Source organism: Carya illinoinensis, chromosome 5 (genome assembly GCF_018687715.1).
Source record: "Carya illinoinensis cultivar Pawnee chromosome 5, C.illinoinensisPawnee_v1, whole genome shotgun sequence".
NCBI lineage: Eukaryota > Viridiplantae > Streptophyta > Magnoliopsida > Fagales > Juglandaceae > Carya > Carya illinoinensis.
This window is the reverse complement of record NC_056756.1, coordinates 43,439,796-43,457,454: the sequence shown is the minus strand read 5'-3', so window position 1 is coordinate 43,457,454 and position 17,659 is coordinate 43,439,796. Positions and strand designations below refer to the sequence as shown.

At 33.4% G+C, this 17,659-nt stretch overlaps 1 protein-coding gene and 1 long non-coding RNA gene across 2 annotated transcripts; one reads left to right on the top strand and one right to left on the bottom strand.

Annotated features, from left to right (window-relative positions):
• Positions 1-326: 326 nt before the first annotated feature.
• Positions 327-6,995, bottom strand: LOC122309942. Its single transcript, XM_043123753.1, has 5 exons — positions 5,607-6,995; positions 4,603-5,339; positions 4,427-4,516; positions 1,297-2,073; positions 327-880 (listed from the first exon to the last, which is right to left on the bottom strand). Exons 1-5 carry the CDS (start codon positions 5,713-5,715, stop codon positions 743-745), a joined length of 1,851 nt encoding a protein of 616 aa, XP_042979687.1. The 5' UTR covers positions 5,716-6,995; the 3' UTR covers positions 327-742.
• Positions 6,996-12,608: 5,613 nt separating this feature from the next.
• Positions 12,609-14,834, top strand: LOC122309052. Its single transcript, XR_006242324.1, has 2 exons — positions 12,609-12,862; positions 13,169-14,834. It is a non-coding gene; the product is annotated as an uncharacterized LOC122309052 (long non-coding RNA).
• Positions 14,835-17,659: the final 2,825 nt, after the last annotated feature.

Sequence of the window (17,659 nt, the reverse complement as noted above, 5' to 3'; positions counted from 1 at the left end):
ATAAATAAATAAACATGGCAATTATTCCAAGACCTTATTCTACACTCCCACGTATTTTTCCCTAGAGCAATGGATGGCAATATTAATTATTCGCTTATTAGTTCAAATTGGCTTTGCTGTATAAGGTATGGCCATATTTCTAATCAATTTTCTTACAGCATGAGAGCTTCCTAACGCTTACTAATCAATTAGTTATACTATTTATCCTCAAGAAATTAATTTATGACCCAACTTCTATTTACTTATAATTAGTGTAATTAGGGCTAACTAGCTATCTACATTATGTGCTAACTGAAAATACTTCAGAAACACGTATACAGCATAAGTTAAACTAAAAATGAAAACTTTCTGATTTTCTTTTTTTCAGTAAAATTGACCAAAAACAACATAAACTTTATCTTGTAGAATTGAAACCTATTTTAAAAGGAAAAGGAAGAAAAGAACCAAAATACCCCCCAAAAGATGCTACTTCCAAAGCACCTTCCACTACAGACAAAATATTCCCTAACCCTATCCATCCCAGCCGACCTTGAAACCTAAAAAAAAATGAATTCCCCGTTCTAGGAGGCAGGATTGGGGCACCTTCCATTTATTGCATTATGCAAAATGCAGACTTCCAACCAAAACCCAACCTCTTCATTCATACCACTCTTTCTTCAAAACCAAAGAAAAGAAAATGGAAACCATCTGGCCATAAAAAAAAATGGTAAGTTCTTGAATCTCTTAGGCGAGTAGTAGTAAATTAAGCTTCTGATCCAGTGTGCGGCGAGCTCAACTCAGAGGGTGCTCCACCAAAACTTGTCAAATGAGATTCAGACAGCTTTGAAAGTATTGGCTGCATACCTCGGCATAGTTTTAAGGACGGCTTCAGTTTCATGCACTGCACAAAAATGTGTACGCATAAAATTAGTAAACTGCACTTGCAAATAGTTTCATCAAACATGTTATAATAGCTGTTCGACCTTTTGTACTTTGGCACTGCAATAACTCTTCTCAGTTAAATATTGGCCAGTGGCATGAACCGGGTCACTAACTTATTCAAAACCTAACTTGACATACCCAAGAGAGCAGGAGTAAACAAAAACTAATCCCCTTCCCTTCTAAATAAATGAAATGGACAATATAATAATTCCACACAATTATTTAATTGGATATTTTAGTCGATTTATAACTCTGATTTAACTCTACCTTCTGACCAATTCAATACACGAGTCATTAGATGGGAAATCTAAAATTAGGCCGCTCCCTTTTTTAAGGTCGTAAGGTTAAAATCTGCACAAGCCAAGACTTCTTTACCTCTTGATAAAAAGCATTGATCTCCTCCTCTGTGAGGCCTTCATCCTCACCAGAATTTTCCTCCCAGCCAAGGGAACGAAGGAAAGCAGCCTCTTTCTCATCCGGATAAACAGTTTCACTGGAACTCATGTTGTTCTCTCCAACAGAAAACCTCTGAGCCGCATCACATGTATCACCATCGCTAGTCATCTCAGCACCAATCCTAGTAGCATGGGGACTTGCAGGGGCACTGACTACTTCCCCAATTACTACATCAGATTTCTCCACGGTGGGAGAGGAAATAACCTGGCCTGAGTCTTGGAGAACTGTTGAATTGTTCGTTGAAGTTTTCATTTTTATAAGATTAAAGAAATCATTCCGGCTCTGTACTTGAGATAAGGAAGGTTTCCTTTCCAAAGTGGATCCTGATTTCAGATTCAATGCAGCTACTTTACGATCCAAAGAGGAATTCTTAAGGTGGTGGGGGCTCCGCAAAGGAGAAGATGCAACAGATGGACTAATAGGAAGCTGGCTATCTGCTGCTTTGCTGGTGGAATTGTGTGTTGGACTAGCAACATCCTTCAGAGTGGGGGAAACACCATTTTCCCATGTTGGTTTCAAAACAAGAAACTTTCCATGAGATGTCTTTGAAGCATCAGACTTGCTATGTCCACCACGAGGAGATTGATTAACATGTTGCAAAGAAGTTGGCTGAAGCTGCCCGCTCTTGGCAGCAACATTTGCTTCCATAGCTCTGACCACTGTTTTGGGCTTAGATTTATCAGTAGAATTGAGGACCTGGAAAGAAAATTAGCATTAGACAACCTAATGGTAATCATAATCTTAATGTGTGTGTATGCTTAGATAGATTTTAATTAAAAAAATCTACCTAAACTGGAAACTCCCAATGTGTTTTTTTTTTTTTTGTTGTTGTTGTTGTTGATCAGTAAAACAAGGATTTTATTGAGGATATAAATGGGTATAGTCTAAGTACACGGGCCATATACAAGAGTGACACCTAAGCATGAGTGTCCAACGATACAAGAAAATCATGGCTATTCAAGCCATTGAAACTGATTACAATTGACCAATGGAGGAAACTCCTGATGTTAGCTGCAAACTAGCCAAGTCCATTCAATATTGACCCCCAAGCACAATCTGTATCGCAGAGCCTCACACTTATCATGAATTTCAAACCAAAGATGTTCCGCAAGCATGTACACAGAGGGAAAACAAAAAAGCTCATTTCAATAACTAAAAAAAGTCAGTATCCCAATAACAATTCCACAAAACTGCTACAGTAAACTGGGCAAGTTTTATACTCCTTTAAATGAAAAGCGCTATAACCCTCCAAGGGTAAGTTGGTTCATTTTTAACAACATAGGAAGGACACTTTCCAGGGAAGTATGCTTATTACTTTCTTTATAGGTACAGAAAACATTATTATTATTTCCATCTCAGTACTGCGTATGCTTATGATGCATGCCATTAATCATACTCTTAACTAAAAGATGAATATTCTAAAAGTAGCCAAGTGTAACAGTACAAGCTCCTAGTCACAGTATTAAGGACATACAAATAGATTCATGTGATAAAACTTGTTTGGAATCAACCTAAATTGTTCATCTAATAAAAGAAGGTGAACAAGTATATATCACACCATACTGCTGCCAATACCCTTAACATGCAAATCACCTACCCCAGAGAGAGAGAGAGAGAGTAAAAGAATCACATATGTTCTCTAACTTTAATAAACCAAAAATTGAATTTGTTTAACAAAAGAAATTACACACATGAAAGAAGATAGAAAGAATCTATATAAACTTATTCCTACTTCCTAAACCAAAAATGAGGCTCCTTTTATAAAACCTTGAAAATAAAAAACTTAAAGCACGTACCAAAATTAAATCTATCAAGGAGCAATAGTTAAATACCAATATGATGTTAGCACAAAGCAAATGACTATTTAAAACTCTCTTTTTTTAACAAATACGTGTCAGATACTCTACACTCCAAACTACCAATACTAATACATACGCTTTCAAACCACAACGAGTTGCAATGTGCATTCTCCCCTAAAATCAAAAAGCGAACCTGTCATGTCACTTACTTCTCATTCATCTTTCAGATCAAAATTAGATTGAGATTGCTATTGGCCAGTTTTCTATAAATGGAGAGGGGGTGCATTTATTCAAAAAATAGCTGGAGAGTGCAATGTGCCAACATCAATAGTTTAGAATGAAGAGAGTTAAATGCCTTTTATTTGAAGCCGAAAATTTTGTTTTAACAAATTAATACTATATTATCCAGCATCAATATGTCTTTTTTCATCAGTAAAGACAGCAGCAATATAACATTGATTCACAGTAAAAAGGGGCCGAAGTATTTTAGCCAAAACTTTACAACCCCGAAAAAAGTCAGACTATAAAGAAGCCAATTACAGAAACTTTCGCTATATTCACAAAAAGCTAAAGCATTCACACCAGATTAATTGTTTTTTTAAAATAAAAAGAAAAGTTGATAGTTGTTTTCTATATAAGAAAAAACTTGTGAGTTATGGATACCATGAACTTCACAAACAACATTTTTGCTGATCTGTAAGAGCATTGATCTAAGAAATATATTTCTGAACTTTGATTAACCCCACCAGATAAAAATAAAACAAACAGGAACATGATATCAGAACAAGGACAGACATCGACCTACAGGTGTCCCTTCCATATGCTTTTATCCATCAATTGAGTGAATGAAGTTTGATTACAAGAAGGTAAAGGCAACAATGCTCCATAACTAAATAGGACATCAACGGCAAATAACACAAAAAATTAAAGAATTGCGGCTGTTTATTAAAGATGGATTGGTTCATCCACTCTGATCCAGAATCCTATATGTTAACTATGCCTAAATATTACACTTTAAAGGGGCTGACATCTACAATTTTCCAACATCAAAAGTTCCTATGTAAGCTTCTTTCACTGACTTTGGCTGCAGCATACGATATTCAACAAATATATACGGGCAAATGACAAATATGATAAGCAAATGGCATTCAAAGTTACAGATTGACAAACATTCTAACTGCCTTATATGTTATAAGATTAGTTCCACAATAAACTTAGCATACACCAACATCTGAAGGCAACTATCTTACCAAGGCTTTAGGCATCGAAGGTGTAACAGGTATTAATTGCTTTGATTGCTTAAAAGCCAGTTCCTCACGTCTCTGTGAATTAACAGAGACCTGCAAGTAGAAGAAAGATGTCTTATTAGATCAGCCACAAGAATGGGTTACATAACTTGAGAGGCTCAGACAACTTGCTCAATCACCTGAGGAGTAATGCCAACTCGTGGTGGAGCTTGAGCCAAGGCTTCAGCCATGTTAAGACCGGCCATTGAGCTCAGAGCCCCAGATCCTGAGGTGGCAGAAACAGTATGTTGAATAGATAAGGATCCTCTACTACTGCTGCCAATAATGGTCGGCACCTCTGCCAGCGCTGATGTCCATCCCTCCCCACCAATCAAAGCTGCACTACCTACAGGTAAACTCTGAACAGCTGAACTCAAACCAGGAGATGAAACTCTTCCTATATCAGGTGCCCCTTGCCTTTCTTCAGTACCAAGTGAGGGAAAATCTTTCTCAAACACTGCCTTTTGCATACTACTACCAACACTACCCCCAGAATGCACACCATTGCCATTGTGATTGCTACTGCTGCCGTTTTTAAAATCCACAGCAATTCTTCGGGTCAATGGTTCACCCTGTTTCCTGGAAACCATAGATTGAGAACGCCACAGCTTGTCCTTCTCTACCCTACTGGGAAAGATGCTTCCTAGAGGATCAGAAGAGTCATGGTCCCAGTGATCCCTGAAGCTTAACCTTTCTTTTTCCTTGTCCCGGTGATTTCTATTAAAACTACTGTATGCATGCTTTGCAGAACCATTAGTAGAACTCCTCCGTGAATTTGATGAAGATGCCCGGTCCAGAAAAGCAGAACGTGGGGCATCAAAATCACTTATGCCCTTAGAATTTCTTGTTCTTGTGTGATGAGCCAATGAAGGACCATCTGTAGCAGTGAGAGCACAATTATTAAACATGCCTACGACTCTGGGCTTTTCCAAAGATAAAAACTTTGAAAGCACCAGTTTACTGCACACCTAAAAGTCCGTAGTAGCATACACATGAACACATATATGTATGCAAGCATATTGGTGCATATATATTCACACAAAAACTCAAGAGCATGTGACCAGAAACATAAACATGAATAGACATATGTATATTTTGCAAAAGCTACATGATTGCAAGTACAAGCTGGCAAGTTGAAAAGTACCTGAATGAGTAGCAGTTGACGCAGAATGGTGGGCTGAAATTCCACCCCCAGTAACACTTCCAGTATTTCTCAACCATTCTGGAAATAATGTGGGTTCACTTCTTTCCATAAGGAGCACTGAACATGATCAAAAACGGAAAAAACAACACTTCTCACCTTCACCAGCTCCACTCTTTTTCCACAGCTTTTCAATGCAAAATCAAATAATTTTTTACAGTAATTCTGCAATTTCCTTACCCTAAACTGAACTTAATAATTACGACCAATGAAGCCAGTCAGTTCTCCAAACACACTAACCAATATATGTATGACCTTGATGGGCTCTTCTGTACTTTCACAACTAGGTATGTCCGTAGAATGTTAAATCAGGATAAGAAAAAATTCACGGCGGGGTGGACCAAGAGAACGAAAACCGTCACCCTTCAGCACAGATACCAGGCTGTATCTCCAAACAACCAACCCTGCTTCACTATCACGAACCACCACCACTTCGGGACGTAACTGTCCCAACTTTACTCACCTATATTTTTGTGAACTCAAGAGGTCCTTCATCAAACCCAGGCTTAATAGCATCTATTTTTCAATCAAGAGAAGCAAAATCTTCGCAGGTGAGAACCCAGAGCACGAGTACAAAGGCAATGTCAAGAAAATTGTATTGAAGAAAAAAGCCTATCTACATCGCCATCTTTAATTAAAGATGGATTGGCAGATGATAACAACACGCTCAGAAGACCCTCATCTCTGTGGAGAAAAATCGAACCGATTCACAAAAATAGAACTCATTCAACAATGGAAGAAGAACAGGAAAGCCCAGGGTTCTTAAACAGGAATTCACTCCCATGAAACAGAGAAGAAACCCTAACGAATAACAGAATTATAGTTTGACGGCCAAGCAAATATGTAAAAAATAGAAACCCTAGAGCCTCCACACGTATCTGTATTACTATCAGGACTTAGGGTTTGAATAGCACAAAATTCTTACCCTAAATACAGGGAATTTCAGAGAGAGACAGGCACTCGCGGAGGGAGCGAAAGAGATGGAGGACTAACCCTAACCTCCGTCGATGATAATTACGCCAAAACGTAACCGTCTCAATAACCGCCTCAGTCTATTCTCAACCAGAACAATGCGTCTCACAGAGAGAACCAAACGAGGATTTTTGGTACTGTGGAAAGCGAAAGCGGCAGAGAAAATTGGAACAAAACGAATTTTGGGTTTCAGAATAGCGATGGATTAGGGTTTTGGTTTCGTACGAAAGGAAATATGTTATCGAGAGAGCGAGAGAAAGAGAGGAGATATATAGAATGGAAAGGGTGCGAGATTTCTGTTAGTTTTGTCCAGTGAGAATGAAACGTATGAAGAACAGCCTCTTCTTCTATGAGAGAAAATTCGTGTATTTATATTTTCCTCCTTTCCTTCTCTTAATATTATTTATATATTATATTATATTATTCCGTTCTCCCACTTTGGTCTTCCCCCAACCCTATTGCTTAAGTTTCTACTTTTGTGTTTTTATCCATGGTCTATCTTCTTTATCTTCCCACAACCTAAGATCTGGCCCACTTGGCCCTTGGGCCCACATTATGGGTTGAAATTTTTTTAACTACTTCTTTTTGTACGAGATGATCAAATTTAAAGAGTAAAAAGGTATATTAAATAAGAAAAAAATATTTATAATTATAAATTATATAATCTCTGAGTAATTATTTTTAAAAAAATAAAAATATATAATATTTATATTAAAAAAATTAATTTTTTAATAATAAATCTCACTTTTTCAAATCAATTACGTGATATTTATGCACTTTACAGTTATATTTAAAAAAAATTTCAAATAAATCTTAAATTTATACAATTCATACTAGACTTATATACTTTAAAACCTTAAATATAAAATTCATATAAAAATTTAATTTTTTAATAATATATTTTATTATTTTTCCCAATTATTTAAATTCTTTTCACATAATTCTTAAATTTATGCAATTCTTTTAAGGAAAATGTACAAGACTTGTATACTTTAGAACCTTACAAATCATTTTCCTTTTCACGGTGCTGTTTTCCAATTATGAAGCATTATGTATTTATCTTTATCTCATTTAAACTGAAAAAAAAAAAAATCATTCTGTTTTTTTAAATTAAATTGGACGTAAAAAATGAGAAATCTGGCTAGAAATATATTGCCTTTAATTCCTAGTTTGAATTGGAACATCTCGAAAATTTATATTAGATAAATGCTAACTGTATTTAAAAAAAATTATAAAAAAATTAATTCCCTACGTATAGATGTTAAAAATCATAAAATTTTAAATTCAAATTTTAGATTAAAAATTAAATTAATAAATCTTATACATAATATTATAAGTATATATAACACTATTATTTATATTCTAACACAAACATTTAAGCCCTGTTTGAATATAATAAGTGTTTCGTTTCATCTCATTATAATTTTTTTAAATTTTTATATAAAATAATAAATAATTCAATTTTTTTAATTTAAAATTAATATTAATATTAAAAAATAATATTTTATTTAATTTTTAAATTTTTATCTTATTTCAATTCATTATCTAAATCATACCTAAATATAAGACAATCGATAATTATAAAATCATTTATCCAAAAGTCAAAACACAAAGTGAACCCTTCGTACTGTCGTAATTGATTACATATTAATTTCCCTTTTTACCTTACATGATTGATTACGGCTATGTTTAGGTGATTGCGGCTATTTTTTTTTTATGAGATTTGTTATTTTTTTTATTTTTATTAAAAATTAAACATATTTCAATATATTTCATAAATTTAAAATCTAATCATAAAATATTATTATTTGCATCCATTCAAATCATTTAAAATCATCTTAATATCTAAATATATACTAAATCTTCATCTCTAATCACGAGCAGATGGTTGTATTTTCCTTATTGACATGGACGAGTCACGTGACATTGACAGTATCTGTTAGGGCAGATGGTTGTATTTTCCTTATTGACATGGACGAGTCACGTGACATTGACAGTATCTGTTAGGGATAATGCTTTATCCACAATCGGTGGCCACATTATATTTTTTATTTTTTTTAATATATATTTTTTATTTAGTGATTAAAAAAATATTTTTAAATAATATTGTGATTTTTGTTTATTTTTAAAAAATATTTAAATATATTAAAAAAATACATATAAAAAATGAAAAAAAAAATTTGTTTTACCTTTTCGGTGGCGTTTCTCTGTGGACGCGTCCGGCTGTTAGAGAAGTTATAGGGACATTAGTTGATCAACTAGTGACTGCATTTAGATGAGCATTTACTCAGAAAAATAAAACAATATTATTTATTATTTATTTTCTTTTTACGAGCAAGGAGTGGAAGACATTACTTGCAAGGCGTGAATATATTACAAAGAATAAATATATTTTCTTATGATAACTATTAACGCAGTGGTGCAAGCTGTCCCGATATATAGCATAAGTATTGTCAAGCTGTCCAGCAAATTGATAAGAAATATTAACAATATAATGCGAAATTTTTGACAGTGACAACAAGAGACTGCAAGGAAAATTCATTAGGTCTCATGGAGTACAATGGAGAAAGCCAAATCAACAGGAGATATGGGATTTTGAGATTTGGAGAGCTTCAATCTTGTTATACTTGCTAAACAAAATTGGAGGCTAATTCAACACCTTTTATCTCTAGCATCTCAAGTCTTAAAAGGCAAAGTATTTTCAATGATCTTCTTTTTTGAATGCATCTAATTGAAGCTAGAACCTATTAGAAAATAGGCACATATGAAAAAGTCAATATCTGGGATGATAAATGGCTTCTAAAGCTCACACCATCAAAGGTTCAGAGTCTTATTTTGATACTAGATGAAGAGGCTAAAGTTCAAGAGTTGATTGATGAAGGTGAAAAGAAATGGAGAGCTGAGTTGGTGGAACAGATTTTTGAAAAGGAAGAAGCAAAAATGACAGCATAGATCCCTCCTAGTTCTTCCAATAACCTCGATAAATTAATTTGGAAAGGTACTTCAACTGGTCTTTTCAGCGTTAAGAGTGCCTACCATATACAAAAAATGAGTTATTTTTTGTTGCAAATGGCCAAGCCTCGAGCAACAATAGTTTTCACAGGGTGAGGCAGCTGATTTGGAATTTGAATGCCACTCCAGGGGATAAGGTATTTCTTTGGAGAACTTGCCTACTCAAGCTAATTTATTTAAGAGGAAAATAGTGGAGCATCCAAAGCGTCTCATCTGCTTTAACGGAGAAGATTATTGTTCATGAAATATGGGAGTGTGAATCTGCTAAGGATGTTTGGTGTCAGTGCTAAAAAAGGCTCTAAAAAAGTCATTTCTTTCCCAGAATCTATTAGAACTAGTAGAGGCAATGTCGAATACTATGGAAACTAAATTGGTGTAGGATTTTGCAGTGGTAGCAAGAGAGATTTGATTGAGAAGGAATGAACTCATATTCAATAAAGAGTTCAACCATCCTAACAAAGTAGTGAGTCCTATTCAACAAACTTTGCAACTGCCACACGAAGTGTAGGAGTGGAAGAATGATACCTCAGGGCCAAGTAGCAAAACTAAAACCACATGGGAACTCCCTCTTCTAAATACTTACAAATTAAATTAGAATGCAGTTGTAGATAAAACTTATTCCATAATTGGTATAGGGGTTGCGGTGAGAGCCTATGAAGGAAGAATTATTACAACCATGAGAAAAAGAAAGAGCCTTTTTTCTAGATCTTTTGTTGGCTGAAACTTATGGGGCATTGCAAGCAACAACTTTTGACTTGGAAATGGGACTAAGAAAGGTTATAATTGAAGATGACTCCATTCAAATCATTCAGGCCTTGAAGAAGGATGATGCTGCTTGGACTAGTGCAGGAATGTTTCTGTCTAAAGCTAAGGAGAATTTAAAGAATTTTGTCAAATGAGATACTATTCATATCAAAAGAAATATCAATATAATAGCACATGTCTTGACAAAAGATGCTTTATTTATTTATGATGTAATTATTATTGTGGAAGAATATCCTCCATGTATTTAAGATTTTTTTTTATAAAATGCAATGTATACATTGATTTGACAAAATCTTTAGTTAGCAAAAATTTAACTCATGAAAAAACTAACACTTCGTCTTGTAAAATTTTAAGTAATACTACCATGCTCCTTAATTTATATCACTCATTTTACCCCTTAACGTGACATCATGATATGATGTTACGTGTTTTATTAAAAAAAAATTAAAAACACAAACATATAAATGGTAAAAAGAATCTAGGGTTTAAGTCTTATTATTTTTTTATTGTTTTAACACTATTTTGTTTTTGAATATAAATTTTTTAAATTTGTTTATATTTTTTAATAAGTCACCTAACACCATATTTGTGGTGCCATGTGAGGGGAGCAAAGTGGATGGTATGAATTAGGAGGCATAGTAACATTATTCAAAATTATTTTATTGGACTTATAAGTAGACCGAGTAATTTCTTTTCACGTTCTCCAATTATAAGTATGTTTAACTCTTCCACTTTACACTACAAATTATCCAAACTATAGAGTCAAATTCTCTTAATAGTTGAAGAGTATCATATGTCAATTTTAATGATATAGGATTCAATGTACAAAATTCATGTAAGGGATACAATCTATGTCTACAATTATATATAAACAAGTAAAATAAAGATTGCATTTCCAAGTACATATATTTGTATGATTGTAGTCACCTTGTCCTTTGTGTGATGAAAATAATGTTAGATATCAATATAGAGAAAATAAATTTGTAAGTCTTATTTTTTATACACCTAACACACCGTATCGATAATGTGGAAGCTTTTTACATTAGCAATATTAAAAAATGATTGGTGTGCTAGTTTTTTGTTTGAGGAAAACTGTCATCATTTATTCATAAAAAAACTTACATTAATGATTAGATACATTATAGGATGTTCCCATATCAAATATGACACCATAAATCAAAATAATACATTTGGAGTTTCACTAGCACACTATTTTCACTATCACTGATATTCTCTAAAGATAAATGTCTAAGAGATACCACTCTCTATCTAAATAGAGACTCAACCTCACTATTCATAAAAGGAGATGACTCAACCTCTACAGACAAAAGTACGAGAGACGAACTCTTTTTTCATTCTAATTAACAATAAGGAAACCTAAAAAGAAAATAATAATATATGCAAAAAAAGACGGATTACAATTTGGACCAATTTCGATAGATTTTGGAATCTGTGATGGCGCGTGAAGGTAACACATTTGTCTCTTTTCAGCCACAAATGTCAGATCTAAAAGATCTAGTGGTAATGAGTTTGGTGATTTGTGTGGCGAGAAGAGCTGCCAGAAAAGGTGGCGCGTGATGACCATGTGCATATATGGGTGGCACGTGAGGACCACACGCGGTGATTTTTGTAAAACTGTCACTTTTCTTCTAACGATTTGCAACCTAAGAGTCTATTTGTACCGTGCGTATTTCTTGAGAGTTGTCGGAAAGTTATAGATTTGTTTTTTTGGACATTAAAGAAAGCAAAATAATATCAAGAAAAAAAAAATACTTTGATAGACAAGGCAAGTGGATGGAAGAAAGAGAGAAATGAAAAGGAGAACGCAGAGGCATCCTCCTCCTCAGGCAAAAATAAGATATGGAGCCCTTGATTTTTTACAAGAGAAATAGGGAAGGAGTAGATATACGGTGCGTTAGTTTTCTAAAATTATAATAAATTTCACTATAAGTAAGTTTTGTTTGAGATTACAGTGAGAGGTTTAAAAAATACAATTATAGGATATAAATTACTTAACTAATGAAATTTACTCGTTAGTAGTTTTGCGATAAAGTACTTTCAAATCTAGAAAAAGTAGAAAATTAAAGCATCAAAATCATGTTTTTTTGTCAAACGCAGTGGATAGAACGTGGTCCCTATTTTAAACAAATATGTGATGGACATAACTACCCTTATAATTTTAACATAATGACATGCTTTGCCCATCCCAGAAATTTCTGACTTGTCGTGTCCTCCTCCCTTCAAATTTCTGCTGAGCACTCCTCCCTTTAGAAGTCTTCAACAATGCGATCTCCTCCTTCCTTCAAGTCTCCAGATCTATAGGACCATGTGTTATTTACTTATGGGTTAGCTCCTCCCTTCAGAAGTCTCCAGATTTATAAACTCTTACGGGTTAGCTACCTACTCAGAGATTGAATTCTATCATCACCAAAAAAGTTAGCTGAAGAAAGGTATGAACAAATTTCTGTTAATACCAGTTTTTCGTTGAGCATTTTGATTTTATTAAGGTATTTCTGGATTTTTTTTCTCTTCTAAAATCCAAAAGCTACTTAGACAAATTCGCCCGTGTAATTATCTTTTTGTTACTTGGTTTCCCTCTCAAATATGATCTCCCTATAGACGTCCAAAATAAATCAATTGATTCTCACCATTTCTTATCCTACTAAAACTCTACCACTCTTCATACTCTATTTATACAACACCCACGATTGAGTTCGGGGGTATTGCTATTCAGTTGTATTGTAAATTGTGTGCAGTGTGCAAAAAAAGAAAAAAAAGAACCCTTATCTTCCATTCAGTGGTATTGCAAATTGTGTTGAAGGTGCATGCATTCGGTGGTATTGCCACTTGTGCAAAGTGAGTCATAATCTTCCATTCACAGTGGGCTGGAATATAAGTATGTTGTGATTGATATTATTTATCATTTATTTGTTATTTTTGTTTGGTTTGTGATTTTCATTTTGTATGCTTTGTGCTGAGAATATTTTTGTTTGGTTTCCTCTAAAAATATGATCACTAGTTTGGTTTCCTTTGAGATTTTCTTGCTTGTTCTTGTAAACAATCCTAGAAGGCAGAGAATTATTTGCAAAAACTCAAGCACGATGTTTGAATTTAATTGCAGCTCATCCCTAAGGATATCAAAAGAGTTCCACTCAATTGGGGGGGAGGTGGGATAAAATATGATTCCTTTTTATTTTCTTTAATTTGGAAAACCTTTTCAAGTCCATTCTTCTTAATGGTATGATTGAAAATAAAAAAAATAAAACTACAAAAAATCAATACCTTTTATCTTCACTTTTTGTTGAGAATATTCAGTGCATAAAATTAGAATAACAATATTGGTACTACTGCTACTTATGCTTAACTGATATCCAAGCTAGCTAGCATAAAGAACAAGTTAGTGATCATATTTGTTTTCTCTGTATGACAACTTATATTCTATGCATCTTTCACATGTCCAAAATCTACAACTCCAAGAGTGAACATCAACCCTTTAAATCATTTTGTCACCTCCTTTATGGCTTGCCTCAATGCTTGCATAATTCCTCTGTTCTTGAAAGTAAAGCTCTGTTACATATATATATAGATATATATATTGCATGTGGTCCTCATTTGGCAATACTAGTATTGTTTCTTTTCTGTACAATATTGCCTTCTCCAATCTTGTCGCATTAGCATTTCATGACTGCCAAAATTAGATGATATAATGAGTCTGGTCATTAGATTACAATATCCTCTGAAAGAGAGAGATCCTTTTGGTTGCTAGCAATAGTAGGTTATTTTACCCATGAAAAGAAATGTCTAGCTTGTCATGCTAATGGGGAAGAAATTTAAGCTACTCATTGCATTTTAAATGAGTTTAATCCAATAAATCTTGCAGCAATTAATGGGAGATTAGTAGTACTTTTGAATTGCTTTAGTAAGCAGACGGGTGATCTGGTGATCAAATATAATGTGGCCATCACTATCATGCAATTATACTAAATAACAATTTCAAGTAATTCAAAGATGAAGACAAGTTTGGTAGCTATTCATTTTGGGAAGCCATGGTGACCACATGATTAATCTCATATTTGATTGTAGAGTTTCCTATGCATTACTTAAATTCTCACTTGTCTTGCTCGCTGCATTTCTTTTATACTTTATGTCTTTCTAGTTTTAGAATTTCTTCAATAGCTTTAGTACTGATTTTTTTAACATGGTGGGTCCCTTTCTCTAATGTTAACGTTTAGACTCTAATACCTTTTGGTATTTCTAATAGTGGGTTCCATTTTGGTTACGGATCCAATAGCTAGTTCCATTTCTTTGGTTTGTTTGAATAAATGTGGGTTTCCCTTTTTCAATTATGTTTGATTTATTTTCTATTACGATTATGTAAAGATAAAACCTTTCCTATATGAAATCTGTAAACTTACTTCCTTCTATATTTTTCAGCATATAACAAACATGTCTAAGAAAAATCAAACCATGTTGTTGTGGCTACACAAATGCAAGATAATCAGATAACAAGATTAATTTGGACAAATAAAATGCTAGAGGATTATGTAGACATATGTGTTAGTGAGATTTATGCCGGTGACTGTCCAAGAACCCATTTTAATAAGGTAGGGTGGAAAAATGTGATTAATAAGTTTAGCGAGAAAATTAATAAAGAATTTTGCTATAAACAGCTTAAGAACAATTGGGATAGTTTAAAAAAGGATTAAAACATTTAGACGAAATTGGTAAGAAAGGAAATTGGCCTTGGATGGGATCCGGTGAAGAAGACAATTGACCTTATGGCTGAGTGGTGGGCAAAAGAATTACAGGTACTATGTTTTTATCTATTTATTTTCTTCTATATAATCAGTTAACATTTACCATTACTGATCACATTGCACCCATATATAGGAAATTCCAAAAGCGGCTAAGTTTTGAAATTCTGGTTTGGCTCATATTTCCTAGTTGGATATAATGTTTAGGAGTATAACTGTCATTGGTGAGGGAGCTTGGGCTCCATCATTTGGATTGGGTTTTGAAGATGCAGTAATATTTGATCAGGATAACAATGTATTGTTAGAGGTAGAGGAGATTGATGGCTTGGATGACGAACTTGGTAATATTTAGGCTGATTTAGACACTCAACGAAAGAAAATAAACGGGTTAGTCTTGCAGTCCAGGCAAGGAAAAGGGAAAAATGAATTCAAATATTTGATCAACATTTCACACATTTTTGTGATGTACTTAAAAAGTGGATTACAACATCATCCTCTGATAAACCTGGCTGTAGTATTGATGAGATTATGGTTGTTGTACGGGAGTTAGCTAAGGTAGAAAATGACTAAGTTTTTTAGGGATGCAAGTGACGTACTCCTTACAAAATTATATAGAGAAATGTTTATTGCCCTAAAGTATCTAACATTTTAGATTGATTTTATTAAATGAATGAAAAATAAATCAAATCAATAATGGCTATCATGATCTTATTTTGGGGATTCGTTATTATTATTTTTTTCCAAATGCTTTGTAATGAACTATTTTAGAAGCTGTTGAGACTTAAATTTTTTTTATTATATTTTAGGGGTAAATTTTTAACAACATTTTATTTTATTTTTTTTATTGATGCTTGTTCTTAATCATTGCGTCTTTATTATTTGTTTTTTTTTTCATATTTTTTTAATTTTTTTTATAGAGATGGAGAATAATGGTTACAATACTCAAGATTATACAAGTGATGTCGATAATGGCAAAGAAGAAGAAAAAGAGAATGATATTGACTTTATGTTAGCATTACAATTAATGGTGGCTTCTAAATATTACACAACGTATAGTGTAAATAAACCTTGTAGGACTTCTCCGCATATAGGTCATAAGTTTGTTACGGAGATTCTAAATAATCATCATGATAGATGTCATCAACAATTTAAGATGGAAAAATATGTATTTCATATTTTATGCAAATAGTTGAATGAAAAATATAATTTAACTATTACTCAAAACATAGCTATTAAATAAATGTTAGGATGTTCTTGATTACATTAGGTCATGGGTTCAAGAATAGAATGGCGCAAGAAAATTTTCAACATTCGGGAGAGACTATTTGTAAGCATTTTAATAGTGTATTAATGACTGTTTCACGAATGGCGGTCGACATCATCAGTTCTACTGATAAGGGGTTTAAGGATGTTCGAAAAAAATTCGTGAAGATGAACAATATTGACAATACTTCAAAGATTGTATTGGAGCTATTGATATAACCCATATGCCAGATTTTACTTCTCTAACCAAAAAAAAAAATCTATTTATTGATAGAAAATGGATACCTACATAGAATATCATGGCAGTTTGTATTTTAAATATGTGCTTCACTTTTGTTTGGGATAGATGAGAAGCTCCGACATATGATTCTCGTATTTTTATGGAAGCTATTTGGAAGGAGGAATTGTACTTTCCACATCTACCTAAAGATTTGATAATAAGAATGACATCAATGAACTAAATAAGATAATAAACAATTTTTATTAGTTTTGATTTATTATCATAAATTGTATACCTGTAAATATTATTTGGTAGATGCTGGATATTCTCACGTGAATAAATACATGGAGCTATATAGAAAGGAACAATATCATCTACTAGGATTTCATTGGGGTCCTCGATCAACGGGTATGCATGAAATATTTAATCATGTACATTCATCGCTCAGATGCACTATTGAGAGAACATTTGGAGTTTGGAAAAAAAAAAAAAAAGGAAGATATTAGTTCATATGCCAAATTTTCCTTATGATAAGCAAGTTAAAATTGTCGCGGTATCTATGACTAATCAAAATTTTATTAGAAATCATGCATTGAATGATATTGAGTTCAAGTCATACAATGATGACGAGGTTATCTACCTCGTGGAAGCATGGAGGATGAATAAGAAACAACAAAAGATTACTCAAGCATGTAACAATCAAAGATATCCAGTGAAAATGCAATGAATAATGAACGTCATTGTATTACTCTTTCACTTATACATCGTTGAAGAAATTTTTTTTCATTATAATTAATAAAAATCTTATTAGACTATTTTTGTTGTTATTTGATTATAATATTTGAATTCTATCAAGGATATGTTCTTTTATGTCATTTCTCTTTCAAAAAGTGTTTTTTTAATTTGTTTACAAACAAATATGATAGGGGTGGGCAGCGGGGGCCCCGCCCCGCTGCCACCCCGCCCTGCCCCCGTGTGGCGAGGCGGATTACACCGCCCGACAACATGAC